The sequence below is a fragment of the Chlorocebus sabaeus genome, chromosome 11 (genome assembly GCF_047675955.1).
Source record: "Chlorocebus sabaeus isolate Y175 chromosome 11, mChlSab1.0.hap1, whole genome shotgun sequence".
Taxonomy (NCBI): domain Eukaryota; kingdom Metazoa; phylum Chordata; class Mammalia; order Primates; family Cercopithecidae; genus Chlorocebus; species Chlorocebus sabaeus.
The window spans coordinates 28052709-28075058 of NC_132914.1; the positions used below are offsets into that span (position 1 = coordinate 28052709).

The 22350-nt window shown below is 37.4% G+C and overlaps 1 protein-coding gene across 2 annotated transcripts in view; it reads left to right on the plus strand.

Annotated features, from left to right (window-relative positions):
- STK38L (serine/threonine kinase 38 like) overlaps nucleotides 1-22350 on the plus strand; it is a 79104-nt gene that overhangs the window by 34752 nt on the left and 22002 nt on the right. The window contains exons 2-4 of one of the 2 annotated variants that reach the window (XM_037990242.2): nucleotides 3231-3348; nucleotides 17771-17915; nucleotides 22210-22261. In XM_037990242.2, the coding sequence (XP_037846170.1) occupies nucleotides 3342-3348; nucleotides 17771-17915; nucleotides 22210-22261 (204 nt within the window). In that variant the 5' untranslated portion in view covers nucleotides 3231-3341. The remainder of the gene's footprint in view (nucleotides 1-3230; nucleotides 3349-17770; nucleotides 17916-22209; nucleotides 22262-22350) is intronic. The other variant, XM_007968025.3, reaches the window with a different exon arrangement.

Consider the following 22350-nt stretch of genomic DNA (forward strand, 5'->3'; position numbering starts at 1 on the left):
GACAGGTTCCATTTACTGGCTGTAGGTCTTTGGGATGATGACTTAACTAATCCTACTTCCTTATTTGTCAATGTGGGAAGCACCTACTTTATAGAACTGTAAAGATCAAAGAACATCATGCATGTTAAACTTTTAGTACTGTACCTAACACAGAAGTGTTGATAAAAGTTACCCATGGTTATTATTTTTACAAGAAGACCTTTAAAAGTACTATGAAGGGTTTCTGTTTCTAAATTCTAAGATATATAGTAGTCATGAACATTTCAGAAAGGCAATGTTGTTTTCAAATCAATTTCACAGTTTTCTTGAGGGAGATAAGCAATTCTTCCCTTAGCAAAATAAGAACTTTTGACTATGCAATGAAGGAGAATCAAAATCAGTACTTATTCCAGCTACCTTTTCTTTATTTTTTGTGAGATGTTGAGCAAGTTACTTGCTAGTGATGTTTTTCATTTTTATAGAGAATAAAAAATAAATGAATTAGGTTTGAATTTCAGTGGGAAATAATTAGGTTAGATGTAAGAACGCTCTGATTGTAAGGCTGCCAAGCAGCTGAGAGGGAGTCCTTTGTCACCATTAGGAGACTGTGCCAGCGGAGCTTTCTCTTTTGGGCCTCCTAAGGCTACTTCAGGCGTCCTGGGAACCCATCTAGATGCACCTTAAACCTAGACTTCAACCCTGACTCCTGTGATGGCATCTTTGCCAGGATTCAGGCTGCCATTCAACGTTGGTTAGTCTTGCTGTTCATGTAGAAAGCATTCTGATACTTTTTTCCTATTTAGGTAAGTAAGTGAAGATAGCATAATATAGACAACACATATTTTAAATAGTCTGAAATAATTGCATAGATTTCCAACAGATTATAAAACTCTTTAAAAAGCGTACAGAGCTGTTTGGGCAAGAAGGGCAGTTTGAATCTGGCACGGCAACACAGCCTTGTCTTTGTTAGAAGGTTAGACGAGTTGATCCTTTTAGGTTTCTTTAAAACAAGGAATTATAAAACCATTTAAGATTTACTAAGAATAAGTAAGGTGATCATGTAAGAGAAGACCAGTAATTCTCTTGAGTTGCCTTTAGGAAGCTACAGACTTATTTTTGGCTTTAGCTTCATTTAACTGACTCTGGTTGTAAAAAGTAGGCATGGTCATTAGAACAGCTTTAGCGTGAGCAGGGTTCACATCCCTGCTCTGACGTTTTTGAGTTGAGAGGCCTCTGGTAAATAACCTCTCTGAGCCCGGGTTTCCCGTTTCTAAAATGGTGAAATAGTACCTACCTCAGAGAGTTGTTGTGAAGATTACGTAAGATAATGTACACAGTACTGCCTGGCACAGAGAAGGTGTTTTATAAATGGTATCCATGACGACGACAGTGGTGATAAGGACGGAGATAAGGATAATGCTTAGTTGATTTCCAGATAATCATGATCTAAGCTGGGAAGTTTTCTGTCAAAGAGTAAATTGAGGCGAGGCACGGTGTTTCAGGCCAGTCATCCTAGCACTTTGAGAGGTCGAGACCGGTGGATCACCTGAGGTCAGGAGTTTGAGACAAGCCTGGCCAACATGGTGGAACCTCATCTCCACTAAAAATACAAAAAATTAGCCGGGCATGGTGATGGGTGCCTGTAATCTCAGCTACTTGGGAAGCTGATACCAGAGAACTGCTTGAACCTGGGAGGCAGAGGCTGCAGTGAGCCAAGATCACGCCATTGCACTCCAGCCTGGGTGACAGAGGGAGACTCTGTCTCAAAACCAAAAACAGAACACCAGAGTAAACTGACATTAATTTTTAAAAAGAAATGATATATGCTGGTCCAAATAAATAAACAACGAAGTCTTAATGTCACATCTAAATAACAGAAAATCTTAGTTTGGAAAACTGTTTCTACTTACATTCTCAACTTTTGAGTCGGGTGATGGTAGTTTTGATTTGATCCTATTGATTTATAGGAAAATGTCTACTTCTCGTGTAATAAATACAGTTCCTGCAAGAGCTAAAGCACATTCTTTTTCTTCTGTTGTATAAGTTGAAATTATTTAAATATTGGCATTATGGTATGATGTCAGCTATTTAAAATGGCCTGTGATAGTTACATTGTTCAATTATAATTGGAATCTCTTAAATAATGAATTTTTCAATAGAAAAGTGGGCAACAGTCTTAAATCATGCAGCTTACAAAAGAAATAGTTACTTAAAATATATAAAAATAGGCTTAAGTAATTGTAATCAAAGGAATGTATAAGCAAAACTAAGGTTTTTTTTTTTTTTTTTTTTTTTTTTTTTTTTTTTTTTTTTTTTAAACCTATCAAACTGACAAAGTTTAAAAAGATGGACATTGCCTAGTGTTGATGCTCTTGTATAACTATTAATGGTCAATTGGTACTGTCTCTCTGGAAAGCAGGCTGGCCATGTATATCAGAATTTGAAATGTGAATGTTCTTTGACTCAACAATTGCACATCTGGAAGTATATAATAAGGAAATAAGAGAAAGAGTGCATAGTCTGTGACCCTTGATGTTTATTACAGCATAACTAAAAATACCCCCTAACAATGGAAACCATCTAAACATCTGTTAGTGGGCATTAGTTTAAAACTATGGCGCTTAACAGAAGGTCCAGTATGCCTGATTGCTTCGTTTAAGAGAAACCAGGGTTCAAAAGCTGGCTTCACCATGTCTAGCTGTATGATTTTGGGTAAGTAACTTAATCCAGCTAAGTCTCACTTTTGTCTTCTATAAATCGAAAGAGTGGCACATGCTTTTTAAGGATATCATGAGGATTAAGTGAAATGATACACATAAAGCACAGTGTCTAGCACAAAATAACTCATTATATGTTAGCAATTATTATTACTATGTGCTCCTTAAAAAGGATGAAGTAGATCCATTTGTATTAATATTGAAAGGTGTCTATAAGATCGTAGACACCTTTCAAAAAAGCAGTTTACACAATGGCTTATTTGTTTTAAAGCTGTATTAAAACTTATTTGTATTAATAGCCCATTTATGTTAAAACTGTGTGTGTGTGTTTATGCATTAAAGTTTTGGAAGGACATAGCAACAGTTGTCTGAGTCTTAGGCACTATTCTAAGGACTTTAACACATATCAATCAGTCACTTGATTAAAATCAGTTAATATATTTTAAGTACTTGGAACAATGCCTATGCTTTATAAAACACTCAATAAACATTAGTTATTAATTTTCATATGCTGTCATTATCTCTGTTTTGTAGATAAGAACACTGACACCCTGAGAGTTCTCACAGTTCGTAAGTGGCAGAGCCAGAATTTAAATCCAGGGAGTGTAACTCCAGTCTCTCAGTCAACAGTTAAAACTGGATATTATGGGAGGTAGGATTGTGAGGTCACTTTCACTTTGCAATTTGTATACTTATGGATATTTTTACATGAAACATTTTATTTTTATATATGGGGCAGAAGATATCCAGTTTGGAAAGAAAATAGTGCATTTTTATATTTTAGAAATCTTTTTTTCCCCTCTGTTCTTTACTACCTGTGGCATATTCCAGAGATCTGAATACATGTACACTTAGGTTGCCCTCATGCTAAGGGTCCTGAACAAGGAGTTCCCATGACCTCATACACTGTATAAGATTTTTGAGACTCTAACTTTGGGGCACACAGCTAAATATATATTTAGAGGTAGAGTCAAATACATATTTAGAGGTACAGTCCCAGGCTAAATCTACATCACTGAATGGTGATCAACTTCTGTAATTGAAATCTTAATAGCTTTCAAGAAACCTTTAGTCATAATATTTTGGTTTCCAGCAAGTTTGAGATAAAATTGTCATTTTTTTGGTCATCCAAAGAAGGCAGGCAGAAGCCAGTTGTTTGATCCACAGATCAGTAATTGTAAGATAGGAAGCAGTGACTTAGTGTTAGATATGGACATCAATGTTAGGGCTATTAGATGCTACGTAATCCAGGACTCAGCCCTGGCTATTAATGTTCTGATATCCAACTTTGCTGCAGGGGCAGTACAGTGTCCCGGAGTGGTCACTGCACTGTGGACTCTCAGCTAGAATGGGAGCTTTACCTGAAGGTTAAGTGACATGGTCTAATCCAAGCTTTTCCACCAAATAGCTGAATGTCTTTGGGCTTCGCTTCTGTAAAATGAGGGAGATGGACTAGATAATATAGTCTCTCTCACTTAATGACAGATAAGATGGTCTGTACATCACTTAATGATGACCACCTTCTGTAATTGAAATTGAATTCAAGTTTTGTGATTTTACCAGCCTTGCCTCTTGATGAACTAAATTTGCAATCTTAGACCTGTAGTAAAGTCTAGAAAGTTGCTAAATAGATTTGAACTTATAAACTGATTTATGGGAGTGTTTGCCAGTGTGCTGACTTGAATTACAGGATATCCTTGATGACAACCAACTATACACTTTGCTTTTTATTCCATTTTAGGTATTTTTTCCCTCTCCTAGATTTGTTTGCCCAATAATCCAGAATTGTGTTCTAAAGATCACAAGTCAATAAAATGGTGTGGTCCTGTTCATTGCTTAGGCAGTAAGCTGTTCAGGTGTTAATGATAAAGGTCATTACCACATACAAATTTCTTTCCTGCCTCAAAGTTTTTTGTATTCTGGTATCTTAATGAGATGGATGCCTTCTCTGTTTTCTCATGGTTGCGGAAGTCAAATGGTCTGTGTGTTTAACACAATATCTGAGTCTGATGAGTCACATGGTATGTCTGCTTTTAGTTGGGAACAGTTTTTTCTGGTCAGTTGTGATGGTCAAAAAAGTCTCTTGGGAGAGTTTAAATGACTCAAAATAACCAAACATAGCTCATAGCTACTCAGGTCTTAAAATTGTAAGCTTCGTGATACCATATTTTAATTTTAGTCTTATCTAATTTTTGTACCCCCAAGGGACTGCTGCTTCTGGCTCTTACGTTGTTAAAACATTGGTCTGATTTCTTTCAGGGGGTGGTTTTCATTTGAAAAGGAACAGCAAACAAAATAACACAGCAATTTAAAAATTAAAATTAAGAAATAAAAAAGGAATTGGTACAACTGAGAAACGCTTGCAACTCTCTCCTGAAGCTGTTCAGTGATGCAGAAGCTTTGAATGTTTTGAATGAATGGGAACATTAAAATTTGAGTTTATATTTGAAATTTCTATTTTACATACTCACTTAAACTCAGTCTATTTTTCAAGTTTATTGTGTGTGCGCAAGTGTCTGGTTGGTCTATCTGCCTCACTCTCTCTCTCTCGTTCCTATTCAAAGTTTACCTTTAAGAAAATGAAAAGCAAGTGTTCAGAGCTGCCCAAGCTTTGTATATAGGTTTATGTGCGCAGGCTGCTTCCCAAGCTTGCTTCTCCCCTTCCCTTTGCCAGGGTGTCCCCGCCTCTCACCACTCATCCTTCTCCTGCCTTGTCCATTCATCAGTTGTTCTCTGGTCACACCAAACCTTCACTTTTTAGCTCCAAATATGCATTTTGGGCATACTGATGTTTTGAATCAGGCATTATCTCCCTTAAAACAGGCAAGGAAAGCGTAAAAGGGAGTGGGCATCTTCCTTAAAGCTAGAACATTCATTTTGTCTCTCTCTTGTTTGTATGAGTTTGAAGGAGTATTTCCTTTACCTTAAATAAGACTTGAAGATAATTTAGCTAGGAGTTGTGCAGTCCTGCTTTTTGGTTTTGATATGGGCCTTTCTAGTCACCACTGGAAAAGCTATTTGAGAAGACAGTGATAGTTTGAGCCTGCGTAAATATGCCCAGGTAGGTATAAGCCACCAAAAAATGGTTGCTCTAAAAGTCCACGTGTAAGATATGACTGGAAAACTTCTTCAAAATTCTCTTTATTATTATTCTCGTTTGTCTTTAGTTTTGTTCCATGACATCCAGCTTTTTTTTTGCTGTTCTTTGTAATCCTCCACTAAACCAAAACTAAGAATTTGGTTTATAGGAAACAAAATTTGAGTACTGAGGTACCTGAAAAACCACCTCTGAGTGCTGAGAAGTGTAACTTGATTACCCTTTACCCCCGCCCCTAAATGTCCAGCACTCTCCCAGGATCACTCTTAAATGTTTTCTTTCTGATTATAAAATGGTTGTTTTCCTATTATTGAAAATTTGGAAAATTCAAAGTGTGATAAAAGACAAAATTTAAATCATCCATAATTTCACACTGTTTGTTCGTCACAATTTAACTTCCTCTCCCTTGTTTGTATAGTTGAGTTCATATTGTACTTGAAAATACAACTTTGTATCTTGCTTATTTACTTAACATTATTTTTCATGTTAAAATTTGCAGGGAAAATTTTCTTCAGTGCTGTGGTGTTTTATACTATCATCATTCCATCAATCATTTCATTTAATTTTAAACATTTGGTTTAAGTTGTTTGCTATTTTAAATAATGCTTTGATTTAAAAAAAAAATCATTGCAGGAATTTTGGTTATTTCCATAGGATAGACTCCTAAAGTTGGAATTAAGTCAAAAAATTTAAAAAATCTCTATGGTTCTTGGTATAAATTACCATATTCCCTGTTAGAAAGGGTCACATCTCTGCCAGCTAACACAAATGCACAGGGTGGACAGATAGGTACCTCCTAACAGACTAGACCTCACTAAGGGGGTGTTTTCCCCTGATATTGTGACTGCTTTCATATAGGGAACATATTGCATAATTTTAAAGTTTCTTTGTCTTTGCTTTACTGGTAAAATTGAACATTTTTCATGTGTTTTAAACTATTCCTATTTATTGTCAAACAGTGTTATTTATACATTTATTAGGGTCTTAATAGTCTCCTTACAACTTTAATATTAAAAAAGCTATGTATGAGCTTACTTGATAAATATGTATGTATTTTAAATATATGCTTTTAGATATACTTTGTTTTTTGTTTATTTGTTTGTTTTTGAGATGGACTTTCACTCTGTCTCCCAGGCTGGAGTACAGTGGTGCGTGCTATATCTTTGCTCATTGCAACCTCCACCTCCCAGGCTCAAGCGATTCTCCTGCCTCAGCCTCCCGAGTAGCTAGGACTACAGACGCATGCCATCACACCTGGCTAATTTTTGTTTCGTATTTTTAGTAGAGACAGTGTTTTGCCATGTTGCCCAGGCTGGCCTCAAACTCCTGACGTCAAGAGATCCACTCATCTCAGCCTCTCAGAGTGCTGGGATTAGAGGCGTGAGCCACTGCATCTGGGCGCTTTTAGATACGCTTATAACTGACATTGTTATTTTACAGTGTTTTTCTCCAAATTATTTTTTAAATCTTGTTTGATACGCAGTATGTACATATGTATATTACAAATTTTTGTAGAATGAAATGTAGCACAAGTTTTCATTGTGATGATTTCCTTTTAAGAAAGCTCATTCCTTCTGAAGGTCCAGTAGTTATCTATGTTTTCCTCTAATTTTTTTGAAGTTTAATTTTTTTAAACTTTAATTTTTTCCCCTCCTTCCTTCATTCTTTCCTTCCTTTAATTTTTATGTTTGTCCTTTTGAACCATTTGCAATTTATTTCGCATTCTGGAATGAAATGAATGCCTGACTTGATTTTTTTCCCCAAATGGATACCCCGTTGTTCCAATACTATTAATTGAATGTCTTCTCCTCTTCTCCCTTCCCATAATCTATGATTACGTTGCCTCATTAGAAGCCAAGACTTTTTAAAATCGAAGTTTGGTTTTGTTTTGTTTGAGACAGTCTCACTCTGTCACCCAGGCAGGAGTGCAGTGGCGCGATCTTGGCTCACTGCAACCTCTGCCTCCTGGGTTCAAGTGATTCTTGTGCCTCAGCCTCCCAAGTAGCTGGAACTACAGGTGTGCACTACCACGCCCAGCTAATTTTTCTGTATTTTTAGTAGAGATGGGGTTTCGCCATGTTGACCAGGCTGGTCTCGAACTCCTGACCTCAAGTGAACCACCTGCCTCAGCCTCCCAAAGTGGTAGGATTACAGACATGAGCCACTGCGCGCAGCCAAGATTATTCTTACATATTTTATGAATATTGTACTCCAGCTCCTCCTCCTTGCTACTTTTGTGAACAGGATTATTTTTCCATTTCTAAATTTATGTCTTTAAAATTAACATTTTAAAGCATACATTTATTTTAAACTTTAAATTCCCCTATTTAAAAAATCATTCATCTTACTTTTTACTGACCCATATTCTTTATAACAAAAGTGAAAAATATAGAAGAAAACTCATGATATTGGGTTACTGGATGTATTGATAGATGGAAGCATGGCTCAGCTGCCAAAGCAAAGGGAAGGATAGATCCTTCTGGGTGTACTAGGTATTATCTCACTCATCCAAACCCACAGTTCAGAGCCATAGTTTAAACCTGCTGGCCCCAGATTCTCTAGATCACTGTAATATCTGTCTGTCCCCACAGCATGCTCTCATGCTCTCCAAAAGTTTCCCTAGGCTACTTAATTCTCATTTTTATAAATTCTATAAATTTCCCTCTATATTTTTTATAATGAAATATGAATAACATAAATATATATCATTATATATATATATATTTATAATTTTTTTTCCCAGTTGTTTTCATTTTGTCTTACCTCTGAATATTTCCTCCTTTACAAATAATGTTGACATACTCACTCTGGTCCCCCCTCACCTTCATTACCCGTCATCTCCCTCCCCCCTGCCATTTACTCCCCCTTCTTGCAAATTGTGGCTTTTTTTTTCTCTTTTATGTCAATCAAGGTAAGTATTTTTCTGTATGTGCTCATGTGTGTGCCAGTAATAGAAACTGATTTAAAATTCTTTTAGGGATGCCTCGACTATCTAAAAGTTGGCATTGATTTTTTTTTTTTCCCATTGTGGTGTTAGATTATAAATATTTGAAGTTATATGGCATTTCTGCTGAGGTAATTTTTTAAAGTTAACTATGACTTGATTCAGCTGAACATTTGTTTTGCAGACAAAATCTAATGCACTACTAGATAGGCATATAGCAATAGAACAATTACATTTGGAAATATTACAAGAATAGACTGCTTCTTAATGTTTTTGAGAAAGGGTGATACGTTAAACTTTAAGATCGGTAAATAGAATTTTAAATAAAATTGCTGCTTTGATAAATTTACGTTGTAGTTTAATTGTTTGCATTTGGTTTATAAACACTTTCCCTTCTCATTGCAAGTTTTAAAAAAAAAGTTCACAGGAATTTTTAGTAATTATTTGGACCAATAAACTCAGGTATTCTGCCATGAACAACATTACTATAGCCAAATAAGCTTCCAGGTACTCAACCACTGAACCACATTTTTGTGCATAGGAAAACTGTATATTTCTAAAACAATTTTGAAAATAAAAATGCTAATGTTGAGTTCAGCACCACTGTGCCATCATCACCAACCTTCTGATTCACAGAAGGAGCAAAGACAAGTGTGTCTGTTTATGAAATGCGTTCCTCTAGTCTAATGATCAGGGCATACGCCACATGGAAAGGGCCACGTTAAATAAAAACAAAAGCTATTAACAGCAGACACAGTAAAGAGATTATTAATCAATTGGTGTGTGTTGCCTCATGAGAATCACTCTTTTGCGAGAAAAAGGGTTAGCTCTTCCCTGGAACACTTCTACCTCTAGTTCTACCCTAAGTCACTACTAACTTCTAGTAAGGCTTCTAACAAGAGTTCTTTTTTTACTTTGATACATTTCTTTCCCCTCTCCATTAAAAGCAATCTAATTTGTCAAAGAAGTAGGCTAAGATCAGAAGAGAGAGGGAATATCTATTAGAGATTAAATTTACAAACTAACTTACAATGGCAGCAGCCCAAGGCAGGAGGGATGAGCAGGAAGATTGAGCAGGGAAGGGAAGAAAATAATAATTTTTGAGCATTAATATGTGCCAGGAGATACTTTAAAAATATTTTCCCCTTTTTTATTGGTTTATCAAACACATGACATATCTCAGTCCTTTTACAAGTACTTTTAGAATTCTCTTAAGTCTTATATTACCGTAATAAGCATGCACACAAGTTGGCTATTATTATATTTATTTAACAGGAAACTGACACACAGAAAATTTAAAGTTTAATTTGCCTAAAGTCACAGAGCTACTGAATGGCTGGACCAAAATTCAGATCCAGGCAATCTGGCCTTTCATCCTGTGCTCTGCCACCATCAAAGTGTCATATCAACCTATAAGGTTGGCATTTATGATCTCCATTTTAGAAATGTGGATCCTGACTCAGGTTAAATAACTCAGACAGGATCAGCCTTAAACTAACTTTCTTTTCTTTCTTTTTTTTTTTTTTTTTTTGAGACGGAGTCTCGCTCTGTCGCCCAGGCTGGACTGCAGTGGCGCAATCTCAGCTCACTGCAAGCTCCGCCTCCCGGATTTACGCCATTCTCCTGCCTCAGCCTTCGAGTAGCTGGGACTACAGGCGCCCGCCACCACGCCCGGCTAGTTTTTTGTATTTTTAGTAGAGACGGGGTTTCACCATGTTAACCAGGATGGTCTTGATCTCCTGACTTCGTGATCCACCCGCCTCGGCCTCCCAGAGTGCTGGGATTACAGGCTTGAGCCACCGCGCCTGGCCAAACTAACTTTCTTATACTAGCCTTAAACTAGCTTTTCTTATACTTTCTGTCCTTACTGATGTCCTTTCTGTCCTTACATCATTTACCCAGTCATCCAAATCTGAAACTTAGAGATAATTAGAGATTTTAGTCTTTCCAGCTGACTGAAGCTTCTCTTCATCACTTCTGCTACTATCTTAATTAGGCCCTCACTATTCTGTAATCTCAAATGTGCTGTAAAGGAAGCAGGTGGGTAATAAAATGTGGGTAATAAAAAGTGAATGAGACTGGGCATGCGGGAATGGAGAGTTGGTGGACGGGTAGGATGTTGTATTGTAAGGCGCCGGCTGCAGCTCTGCTCCAGCTGTCTCTTTGCAGGCAGGAATGAGCTTGTTGTGGACAGATCAGACTTTTCAGGAGAAACCAGAAACCTGGATTTTCATGTGAAACCTTCTAACCTTCTACTTTCTAGATTGTAGCAAAGGCCTAACAAAGTAAGTCTGCAGGCTACCAGGTTGTAATCCCTGACTATTCATTATTAAGGCCTCCTGAGCAGATTTACTTCCTCTAGTCTGATCTGGACTTCCAGCCTTTTGGCCATCCTCCCTGTACCAGCATAATCTATCCGAAGTGCAAATCAGATAGGATTTGAGGGCTGGTTGGGAGAATTAAATGCTTCTAAGAATGTAATATTCTTAGAAGAATTATTGGTACTTGGGTAAACACTCAATGTTCTGTAATGGCTGTAAGGTTTTCACTAAATTAAAAGCCTTGAGTGATTCCCATTTATGCTCAGGATAAGTTTTTAACAGGACAGAAAAGGTCTTTATTTCTACCTTCGTCTTCTGCCATTCAACCAAATATACTCAGTCTATCTGTATGTTTAAGTGTGTCAATGTATTTCATGCCTTACAGCTCTTCCTCCTCTGAGTACACCTGACTGGTGAACTCCTACTATAGCCCCTTCCCCTCCAAGGTTCAGTTCAGGCATCACCTCCTCTATTAAACCTTTGATTACCCTTCGTCTTGAAGCACTGATTTCTCCCTACTTTGTGTCTCCATAAGATCATGAACTCCCTAAGGGCCGGAACTGTGTTTTATCAGTCTTCTTGTTCTCAGCACTTCATACAGGCGTCATAGTATATATCTGCAATAAATGTTGGTTGAAAATAATACAATTAGTAAAAGTTAATGCTGGGATTTGAACCTTCACCTGACTATGAATTTCTTGCTTTTTAGACTGTGCCTCAGAGAGGAAAGAAGCTGTGGCTGCCCTTTCGTTAGGGACTCAGTTTATACAGTGTCCAGTCTGAGGACTTAATTGTAGCCTAGGGCATTATGATTGCAACGAGTGAATTGAATTTAGGAGAATTTTTATACTACAGGGCACTATAGTAGCATTAAGGATACTCCCTCTGAAATGCAGTATGTGAAAACTAAGGTGAAATCACCAGTTAAATAATTTGTTTTACAGCCAGGTAAAGCAGTTCTATTTTCTTCCTTTAGAAGTTTGATGGTAAATGGTTGGAGATACCACATCTATTTATAAATGGCCTGAGTGCCAGATTTGTTATCTCCTTTCCCCCAGGCTTGATAAACTAAAGAATGTTGGACTTAACTGTTGGTAGTGTCTCCCTTAATGAATAGAGCAGTCTGGAGAGAACACACGTGAACAGGAAATTCAAGGGCACCTTGTGTTGTTTTTATCAGTCCAGGAATTCTAGACTTGCAAATTGTATCCTGTTCTTTTTCTGGCCAAAGAAAGGGCTTTAATAAAACAAAAAGAACAGTGTTAAATCCATTAAAGGAATACATTTGCAATACAATAAGTGCCAATCATCTAGACCATTCTTTGTAATAATTTGATCACGTCTTAGTTTTGTATAATTTAAATTTTTAGAAGTCTGTGTCTGGTAAGAAGGAAATAAATTTTTCTTGTTTTTAAAACTAATCTTTGCAAAGATACTGTATAATCATGAGTAAGGGTGGAATTTTTGTTTTTTCTGCAAATGTATTTCTTAAGTAACATTTATTTCTGAAGACCAATAGAATACCAAATGATTCTGTATTTCTTAACCCAAATGAAATTATTATATATGAAACACACATGTAATTTAAAATCTATAACATTAGAGTTGAGTTACCATCACTTACAGACTGCCTACTGTGTGCTCAGCACTTTGCCAGGTACTATGATGCTTTCATTACAAAGATAAATAGATGGAGATTTTGCTCTTATTTGGTTTTTAAACAAGGCATACACGTATGTATAACTACAATGGAAAGAACATCATAATCATGATAAATTATATAGTGTCTAAAAGTAATATTTCATTACTTGACATCCACTTCTGATTTTAGAGTAAAACTCATTACACCTTTTTGTGATGGAAGAAACCACATCTTCTGTTTACCTTCTTTTTTGAAGACCTCAGGTTCATAAATATTTATCTAAAATGACCTCATATGTATTTCTATACTGTTGGGTGTTTTGTTTTTTAGCCTGAGTCTCGCTCTGTTACCCAGGCTGGAGTCCAGTGGCTATGCATAGGCGTCACCGTAGTGCACCACAGTCTTGAACTCCCGGGCTCAAATGACCCTCCGGTCTCAGCCTCCCAAGTAGCTGGGGCTACAGACATGTGCCACCATGCCTGGCCCTATTTTTATACTGTTAAATGCAGATAATTTCTGTTGTTTGGAATTGTTTTGAATTCCCTAACACTTCTTTATGTTTCACAAAAATTTCCTCAAAAGTTTTGCTCAATAATGTTCCTCAAAAGTTTTGTCCACCTCTGGCCCCCCAATTTGGCTTCCTTCTGGGAAGGCCTGGTCAGTAGCAGACCATCTCCTGCAGCCACTTTCCAATGGGCATAGGCGCCCTAGGCAAGATAGCCATCAGCCTTGTGTGTTTTAGATTCCACCTTATCCTGATGCTATTAAACATTTAAATTGAATAACAGTTCTCTTTGTTTTGATGCCATGCTTGCCAAGCAATCTTCTGAACCTAATTTCTTGTGACTCAGTTTCTTACTGTGTAAATCAATAAACTGCCATTCTGTCTTGTATATTTGTCTTTTGTGAACTTTGTTAGGATAAAGTGGCTTCCAGAATTTGATTGCCTTGAGACACTGGCAGCTGAGGGCCAGACCTTGCCACTTGGCAGACTGAGCAGGGCAGCCTGCTCGACAAGGCCCCTTGGCAGTCAGCTCCCTCCAAGGCCACACCCCAAGTTCAACATACATCTTTCTCTCCAACTTCTGCAAGCGTAACTGTGAACAGCATAATTCTGTGAGTGATGTGTTATTTCTTTTTGCTTTTTTCAAGAGGCATTATAAAAGGTTTTTTATGTTTTTCACCATTCATTTTTTGAAAGGACTATATAAGGCCTTGGACAACTAGAGTTGGGTCTTGACCTTTTGTAAAGGCAAACTTGTAAAGTGGCAAACCACTTTATAAATTTTTATTAGCTACAGATCTTCTGGACATTTTCTCTGTTCATTAATAGCTGCTTGCTAGAACAAATACAAGGCAAGTCAGAAATCATTCTACAATCGTAGGGTGTTGCTCTTTAATAGAACTTTTAAGGTTCCCCCCCTCCAAATATTTGTTGAAAAAGTAACAGGCAGTTGAAGAAAAGTATCCATGAACTTCAATTTTATATGCCTAGGGAAGGTTCACTGGAATACTGCTGCACATTGTATACCTGTCCTCCTTTTGAGGATTCAGGATGCATGTTAGCATATTAAAGAAGCTGGGAAGGCCGGGCAAGGTGGCTCGTGCCTGTAATCCCAGCACTTTGGGAGGCCAAGACAGGCAGATCACTTGAGGTCAGGAGTTTGAGACCAGCCTGGCCAACTTGGTGAAACCCCATATCTACTAAATATACAAACGTTAGCGTGCACCTGTAATCTCAGCTACTCGGGAGGCTGAGGTGGGAGAATCGCTTGAACCCGGGAGGTGGAGGTTGCAGTGAGCGGAGGTCGCACCACTGCATTCCAGCCTGGGCGACAGAGTGAAATTGTCAAAAAAAAAAAAAAAAAAAAAAAAAAAGGTGCTGGGAAATCTTATAGTAAGAAACGTATTTAACTTTGTGTAGTCTGGGTTTCTTAAATTTACTTAAATTCCTCAATTTCCAGTTCATCTCTCCTCTCCCACCCCAAGCCCCAATTAACAAATGTGATTTGATTTCAGAGATGTTTTCTGTGCACCATCCCTGTTTCACTTTTCCTTCTTTGACCTTTCTTTTTCTTTTTTTTTCAGTTAGAAACAGGGTCTTGCTCCATCACCCAGGCTGCAGTGCAGTGGTGCAATCACAGCTCATTGTAACCTTGAACAAGGGTTCAAGCAGTCTTCCTGCCTCATCCTCCAGAGTAGCTGAGACTACAGGTGTGCACCACCACACGCAGCTAATTAAAAAAAAAAAGGTAGAGAGGAGGAGATCCCAGGCTAGTCTCAAAGTCTTGGCCTCAAGTGATTTTGGCCTCACAAAGTGCTGGGATTCGAGGCATGAGCCACTGTGCCTGGCATTCTTTGACCTTTCTGCATCTGATCCTGAAACATAGAACATGAACCCAACGATTCTGAAATTTCCAAAAATGATTTGGCAGCATTGTCTTAGCAATCCAGTAAGAGCAGCTTAATCCTTAAAAATCACTTGGCTGTGATAATTCTTGAGTTTATTTTTCACTATTTATTGTTTTAAAAATAATGCTCATTATTATTAAAGCATTTAGCACAATACAAAGATTAAACTAGGTGCCTAGAATAGTATCTTACATTTGTATAAGCCATTGTGGCTTTCCTGTGTATTATCTCAGATAGCCATAGACTAGGCCTGTGAACCAAGCAGAGCAAATATTTTAAACCCTGTTTCGGGAAAAGTGACTTGAGTTAAGGGTGTTCTGGTGATTTGAATAAGACCATATGATCATTTAGCAACAAGGCTAGCATTAGATCTTTTAATTTCTGACTTCTACCTTCTGTAATTTCTTTTTCCACAGTTGCTTATTAGCCAATCTTTGTAGAGTACTTTACTATTGGCTAATTCTTTCAACTACTCCTACTGCGCCCCCTCCCTCCCCCCAGTCAATAGGTTGTCTCATTCATTCATTCATGGCTACTCTGAGTCAGATGCAGTGGTGTTGTGGTGTTTTGAAAAATGAATCAGAAAGAGTTCTTACTTGGAGGTGTTCCTGGTTTGGTGGAATAACTGTTAGGGTTGAATTTTTCTTAGGAGTGATAAGCACCGGTACCTGACTACAAATGTTAGAGAATATGCACCAAAAAAATGAGAGATGTGATATCTCTTCCGGTACAGCATGCTAGAGAAGTCACCACGGTAAGATTTCAGCTCAACTGGGCCATAAGGTATCAGCAGATTCCTGCAGAGACAGTGGTGGATATCACTGGTAGATATAAGTGCTTTAGGGATAGGCCATGCAAGAGCTTGGAGGCATGAAGGAGCTGGGTATGTTGGGAAAATAATGAGTGGTGAGGAAGAGCATCAGATAAGGATCGAAAAGATTAAAAGCAACAGATAAGGATAGCAAGTTAGAGTCCTGACTCCACATCACACTAGCTGTGTGACTGCTCCAAACTTCAGTTCCCTACTTTGCAGGGCTGTTACGAGGATGAAATGCAATCATGCATGGCAAGTGCCTCTATCTTAAATCCTCAGGAGAAAAAAAAAGGGGAAATCAGTGAAGAAAATATCATAAAGTTCCTGAAATATAACCACACTCAGTGAATGTGAGTTGTTCTTATTTATCATGTTTAGCTAATTTGACTTGCAGTAAGGCAGTGAGGAGCCATGACTGATTCTAAACAAGTGACACGATCAGCTTCTTGTTTAAAGTAGTCAGCAGAGGAACAAATTTATAATGCCAAAATAATCGATGCAGTTTTAGACATAATGATTCTCAGGCTCAAGCAGTACATTGAAGTATAAACCCCTAACAGGACAACAGTAGAACTGGGAGTTTGCCAAAGATACTTGTTTGCTGTCAACCTATACTTGACTTGCTTGACATCTTTTGGTTCATTCCATCAACCCTGGAATCTAGTCCACTTCAGGTCCACATCCAGGGCTCTGTATCTTCATGTAATTAAAGCAAGATGGATGTTGGGGCATAGGTGGCAGGTTTGGGGAATACTTTTCAACTAAGAATGCTTTGGATGGTCACTCTTGGCAAGCTGTGTCTTCTTTGGACTAATCTGTTATGATCTTCATCTAGATAAGCAAAGCCTCTTTAATGTATGAACTGTTCTAGTCTTTTTATCCAGATGTGGCCATGGTAGGCAAGTCTCTTAGGGTCAGTGCCCACCTGCCGCAGACACCAGAGTTCAGTCTTCCCCCCGTCAAGTGGCCATTTTGCCACACTCCTTATCTAATAGTCCAGATTATCTTCTTTGAACCAGTACTTCGATTGTGTGGCCCAGTGATCTCTAAAAGTTGGCACTGGAATGCCTTTAAGCAGACATCCATCGTCCAGTTAAGGCCACAGAGCTTCCCTATTGTTACCTGGCTTCATTCATACATTTCTGTTTCCTTCTTGGTTCCTATAGGCATTTGAGTTTCATTTGAAAATGCAATGGGCTGCACAGTCTGGAGAACTATATTATACCTTGTTATAGCACTTTTTGGAATGACCCAGAATTCAGAATGAAATGGGGCAGCTATGAGCCCCATCCTAAGGGGCCTGTTTCTAAAAGTAGTTTCCCCCTACAATATATGTAAAAATTGCTTTAGGCTGGTGTTTATATGCATATTTGATACAACACTTCATGTTTCATAGAATTCATAAGGCAGAAGCTACTTCTTACTATTTAACTAAACTGTATTAACTCTTAGGAGACTGACATTTATCAGGGACATAACTATTAGCACTATCTTATAGATTTTGTTTAGTAATGAAATGACAAAATAGATGGAACTTTTCTTGTTTTGAATGCTTGTTGAATGTGACCTTTGTACATAAATGTGTCTATATTATATATGAATGCCACCAGTTCTTCTTTGCTGTCATTAACTCCTGGTTTTGCCACCACAATATGAATTTCTCTTGCTTTGGAAATAGTGCTTTTCTTTCTTCCCTAGCTTTGTATTATTTATCATGTGAAATACTTGGCTGTGTTAACTGTTAAGGTAGAATTTTTCTTAGTTGAAATTAAACAGTTCCAGAGTTTATTATAAAAGATAGCTTTTTTCCCCACTGAATAATTTGTTTTTCTATGTTGTTTCAGTTTCTGTTACTATGGCAATGACGGCAGGGACTACAACAACCTTTCCTATGAGCAACCATACCCGGGAAAGAGTGACTGTAGCCAAGCTCACATTGGAGAATTTTTATAGCAACCTAATTTTACAGCATGAAGAGAGAGAAACCAGGTATAGTAAGGGCTAATCAAAACTTTTTTTTAGTTAAATAAGCTGTTGTGCTGTGAGTGGAATAGAAACTTGTTTTCCATGAATAATATGCATATTATGGATCCCTGCATGTTGTTTTTAAGTGTCCTGTACTGACAGTGCACCTAAACACGTGTTTTATTTTCACCGAGTAGTTTCCTGAGGTGCCCCAAGTCTTGTGTATCTATTTACCCATATCACATGTCAATTATGTTTTCAACAAACCTTTTCCAAACAGGAAATTATGATATGTTTTTACATTTTCTTTTAAAGGGGCGCCTGGCTGGGTGTGGTGTGGCTCATGCCTATAATCTCAGCACTTTGGGAGGCCGAGGTGGGCAGATCACCTGAGGTTAGGAGTTCAAGACCAGCCTGGCCAACATGGTGAAACCCCATCTCTACTGAAAATACAAAAAATTAGCCAGGTGTGGTGGCAGGTGCCTGTAATTCCAGCTACTCAGGAGGCTGAGGCAGGAGAATTGCTTGAAGGTTGCAGTGAGCCAAGGCTGCAGTGAGCAAAGATCATACCACTGCACTCCAGCCTGGGCAACAGAGCGAGACTCAGAAAGGATGCTTTATGAATGACTGACTTTACTCCAAAACCTTTTACAGTGTTGTGTGCATATCGGTGGGAATAGAAGAATAAAAAAAGAATGACATGTTATTTTGCCTTTAGAAAACTTACAGTAAAGGGGATAACACACATAAATATTACATGAAAGAGTGAAGAATATTAAGATGAGTACAAGGAAGGGAGAATGTGCTTTTGTCTAGGCAACTGGGAAAGCTTTGTAAATAGTGGTGGCATTTAAACAGGGCTCTAAAGGAAGAAAACTATTTATACACGCATAAAAGGAAGGAGACAGAGGCAAAAGAGCAGGAGGGAAGGATATTAGAGACAGAAGAAATCACCAGGTCAGGCAGTGACCAATTTGGCTCAAGCACAGGATGTGCTAGATTTCAACATCCTGGGAGCCTTGGATTCTTTGTTAATGTAGCTCTTTTCATGGTAGTGGAGAACTTTGGATGTTTTTGAGCAGAAAAATCAAATGAAAACAAGTGTTTCTCTGAAAGGGAACTTTAGTTGTGATACAGAGAATAGTTTGGGGTCAGGGTGGGAATTAGAAACAGGAAAGGCTAGTGATGTAGTCCAGGTAAATGGAAAGAAGGCTTGAATTAGAATCGTGACAACAGAGAACTGACAAGAAAAATTGATAAAATGTGGCTACTAGCCAGATATGCAATATGAGGGAAATAAGTCAATGTTGCCGCTGAAATTTCATGCCTGGGCAAACTGAGGGTGGTACAGTTTAAATGAAATAGAGAGGAAGAGTCTAATTTAATTTTGGATGGATTTAACTGCAGATTAGATACAGGTACGGTGAGAATTAGTGAACTGGAAAATAATTCAGGAAACATAATTCCTAAAATAGGAATATGCGAAAGAAAGTTGAGAAACACAGAGAATCATGAGAAAAGCTGACATATCTCTAAAAGTTTTGAAAGGGAGGAGAGGAACGAGAATGGAGCAGAGGCAAACAAATTAAAAAAAAGAGCATCAGCAGAAATTCTAAAAGGTTCCATTTAGGCAGAAGGAAAGGGATCACAAGTAGAAGATCTAAATGGTAAGTAGGTGGATAAATCTCAACAAAAATTCTATAAGGCAACAGAAATAATAGCGATAATATCTTACACATTAAAAATAGAATTATAATATTTTCCAACAGCAAAATATAATTCAGGAAAGAAGTAATTAGAATGATGTTAGTAGAAAGGGCATAGAAATTAGCTTCAGAGTTTGACAAATTATGTTGTAATTTCTAGAGTAACCATAAAATGATAAAAATAGAGTTTGTAATTTCCAGACTAGCAGAAGGAAAAAATTGGACTGAGAAAAAAAAAAGTCAGTTCAAAAGAATGCAAGAGAGAAAGAAAAACTGAAATACCAAAAATGGAAAAAATGAAATACCAAAATAAAAAGTGCAAGATAAGTTCGAAATAAATATAAATATATCAATAATTAAATGAATGATAAGGTAATTAAAGTCTCTGGAAGTGATCATATCATCCTGGGAGAGTGAATAAAGTAGAAGAGAACCAAGGAAGAAAAAGCAGGCACTTAAAAAAATTCCTCAGAATTTCGAAGGTTCGTTGTCTTTACTTGCTGCAGTGTTAAAGTAATTCAGTTCGTTTTCTATTTCCAAATAAAGGAAAGTAACAATAAAATTATCTGCGTTATTAAAAAAAAAAGGTCGTCTCAGCTTGATGCCAGTGGAAGTCAAACAATCAGCTCATATTTTCTAAAAGCATATACTTTAAGAAAATATGTGTTGTATTTTTAAGGCTTAACTTTTAATTGGAGAAATGCATAAGCCCAATAAATTTCTAATCAGAGCAAAGCGTAAGAGCATTTTAGGTGGAAAACTATTTTTAAAAAAGGTACAACAGAAATCATGGATCTTCCTGTTCAGATATGGTAGAAATGGATAAAAGTTACTGTATCTCTTCCAGAATGAGGAATTATTTCATGAAGTGTTAGTCTTGGCAATAACCGAGGAAAGGGACAGTGGAAATTCAACAGAAGAATAAAGTTGCTTATATGTTGATAGCTCCTCCCAGAATAATGGTCCTCTTACTCTCTGGATTCTTTCTGCAGAGGAGAAAACTGAAAATCATTCAACAAGCAGCACTGAAGTGCCTGGGGGTAGGTGATGGCAGCACAGACACTGATGTTAGGAGATTATTCTCATCTAAGGGTTGGGGTCTAGGGGAAATAATGCATAAACAAAAGATACAAATCAGTGTAATAAGCACCAAGGTAGGTGCCTATGACAAGCACTGAGGAAACATGTGATGGAGGATATGCTCTTAGGCCTCATCCTCTCCAGTGGGGTGCTGATGTATCAACAGCCTTTAAATGTTACAACTCTTCTATAAGAAGGAAAAATAAGTGATCTTAATGATGGTTTAGGAAAAAACTTACCTTTGGCCATGTAGCCATGAATAACAAATATCAAAAAAGTTGTGAGAGGGTTTCAGTCCTTAACCCTTATATCCATTCAGTTAAATCCTGAAAAGTTACTGTTATTCTGACACACTCCAAAACTAATTAGGAGGAGTTCTACTAGGTTTATATTTAGGGAAAACCAATACAATAGAAATAAAATAGTAAAATTCACTTGGAAATGAGTTGCAAAATGTGTTCCATAACCATCTCTGTAGTTTTAGTTACTTCATCCATACTGCCCTTACGTCAAATGCTTAGCTTAACTAACTTCAAGGGTGCTGTTTAAAAAAAAATGAGTAACTGAACCTGGCTGTACCTAGAAAAGCAAATGTTCTGGTAGCTAGTGGGTTTTTTTTAAAAAAAAATTATTTATTTATTTATTTATTTATTTATTTATTTAGAGACAGAGTCTCGCTTTGTCGCCCAGAGCAGTGTGCAGGAGTACAGTGGCACAATCTTGGCTCACTGCAACCTCTGCCTCCCGGGTTCAAGCAATTCTTCTGTCTCAGCCTCCCAAGTAGCTGGGACTACAGGCGCCCACCACCACGCCCGGCTAATTTTTTTTGTAGTTTTAGTAGATACAGGGTTTCACAGTGTTAGCCAGGATGGTCTCTATCTCCTGACCTCGTGATCCACCGCCTTGGCCTCCCAAAGTGCTGGGATTACAGGTGTGAGCCACCGTGCCTGGCCGCTAGTAGGTTTTTACAAATACACATGTATGGCTTCCCAATTTTCAAATAATTTTAATACAATAAAATAAATGCAATTGCATTGAACATTTTTCCTTGATAAATTAAGGAAAACTGAGTTAGAGTTTAAGTGAGGGACTTAGCCAAGCTCATTTAGCTAATAAGTGTTAGAACCAGGGATATCTACCTTAAAATTTTATACTTTTAGTCATTATAGTCATCTTTTTGTATTTCTAATATAAGCATTGTGAAATATTAATGATATTCGTGGATTGAACATTAAATAGCAGAGTTTTCCATATTAGAACATCAGTCATTGCCAACATTTCATTTACGCAGGAGAGTGAAGTAAGCTTTAGAAGTAAATTATTCATTTGGCCATATGAGAAAGCAAAATCTGGGTTTGTTTTTTGAGAAAGAAAACTATTCTTAGTGATTATCTTGATCCAACTTGAAAGATTTTTTTTTTTTAAGCCTAGCAAGCTGAAGTGGTTAACTTGAATAAATAAATGTATATTTCTTAAGTGGGAATAGTTAGGAATGTGTTTAAAATTTAAATTGTTTTTTTTCCTTTGAAAAGGCAGAAGAAACTAGAAGTGGCCATGGAAGAAGAAGGATTAGCAGATGAAGAGGTAATGTCATTACCTATAGTTACCGTACAAAAGCACCCCCAGTGACTTTTCATTCATTTGACATCAGCTATTTTATAACTTAAATAATG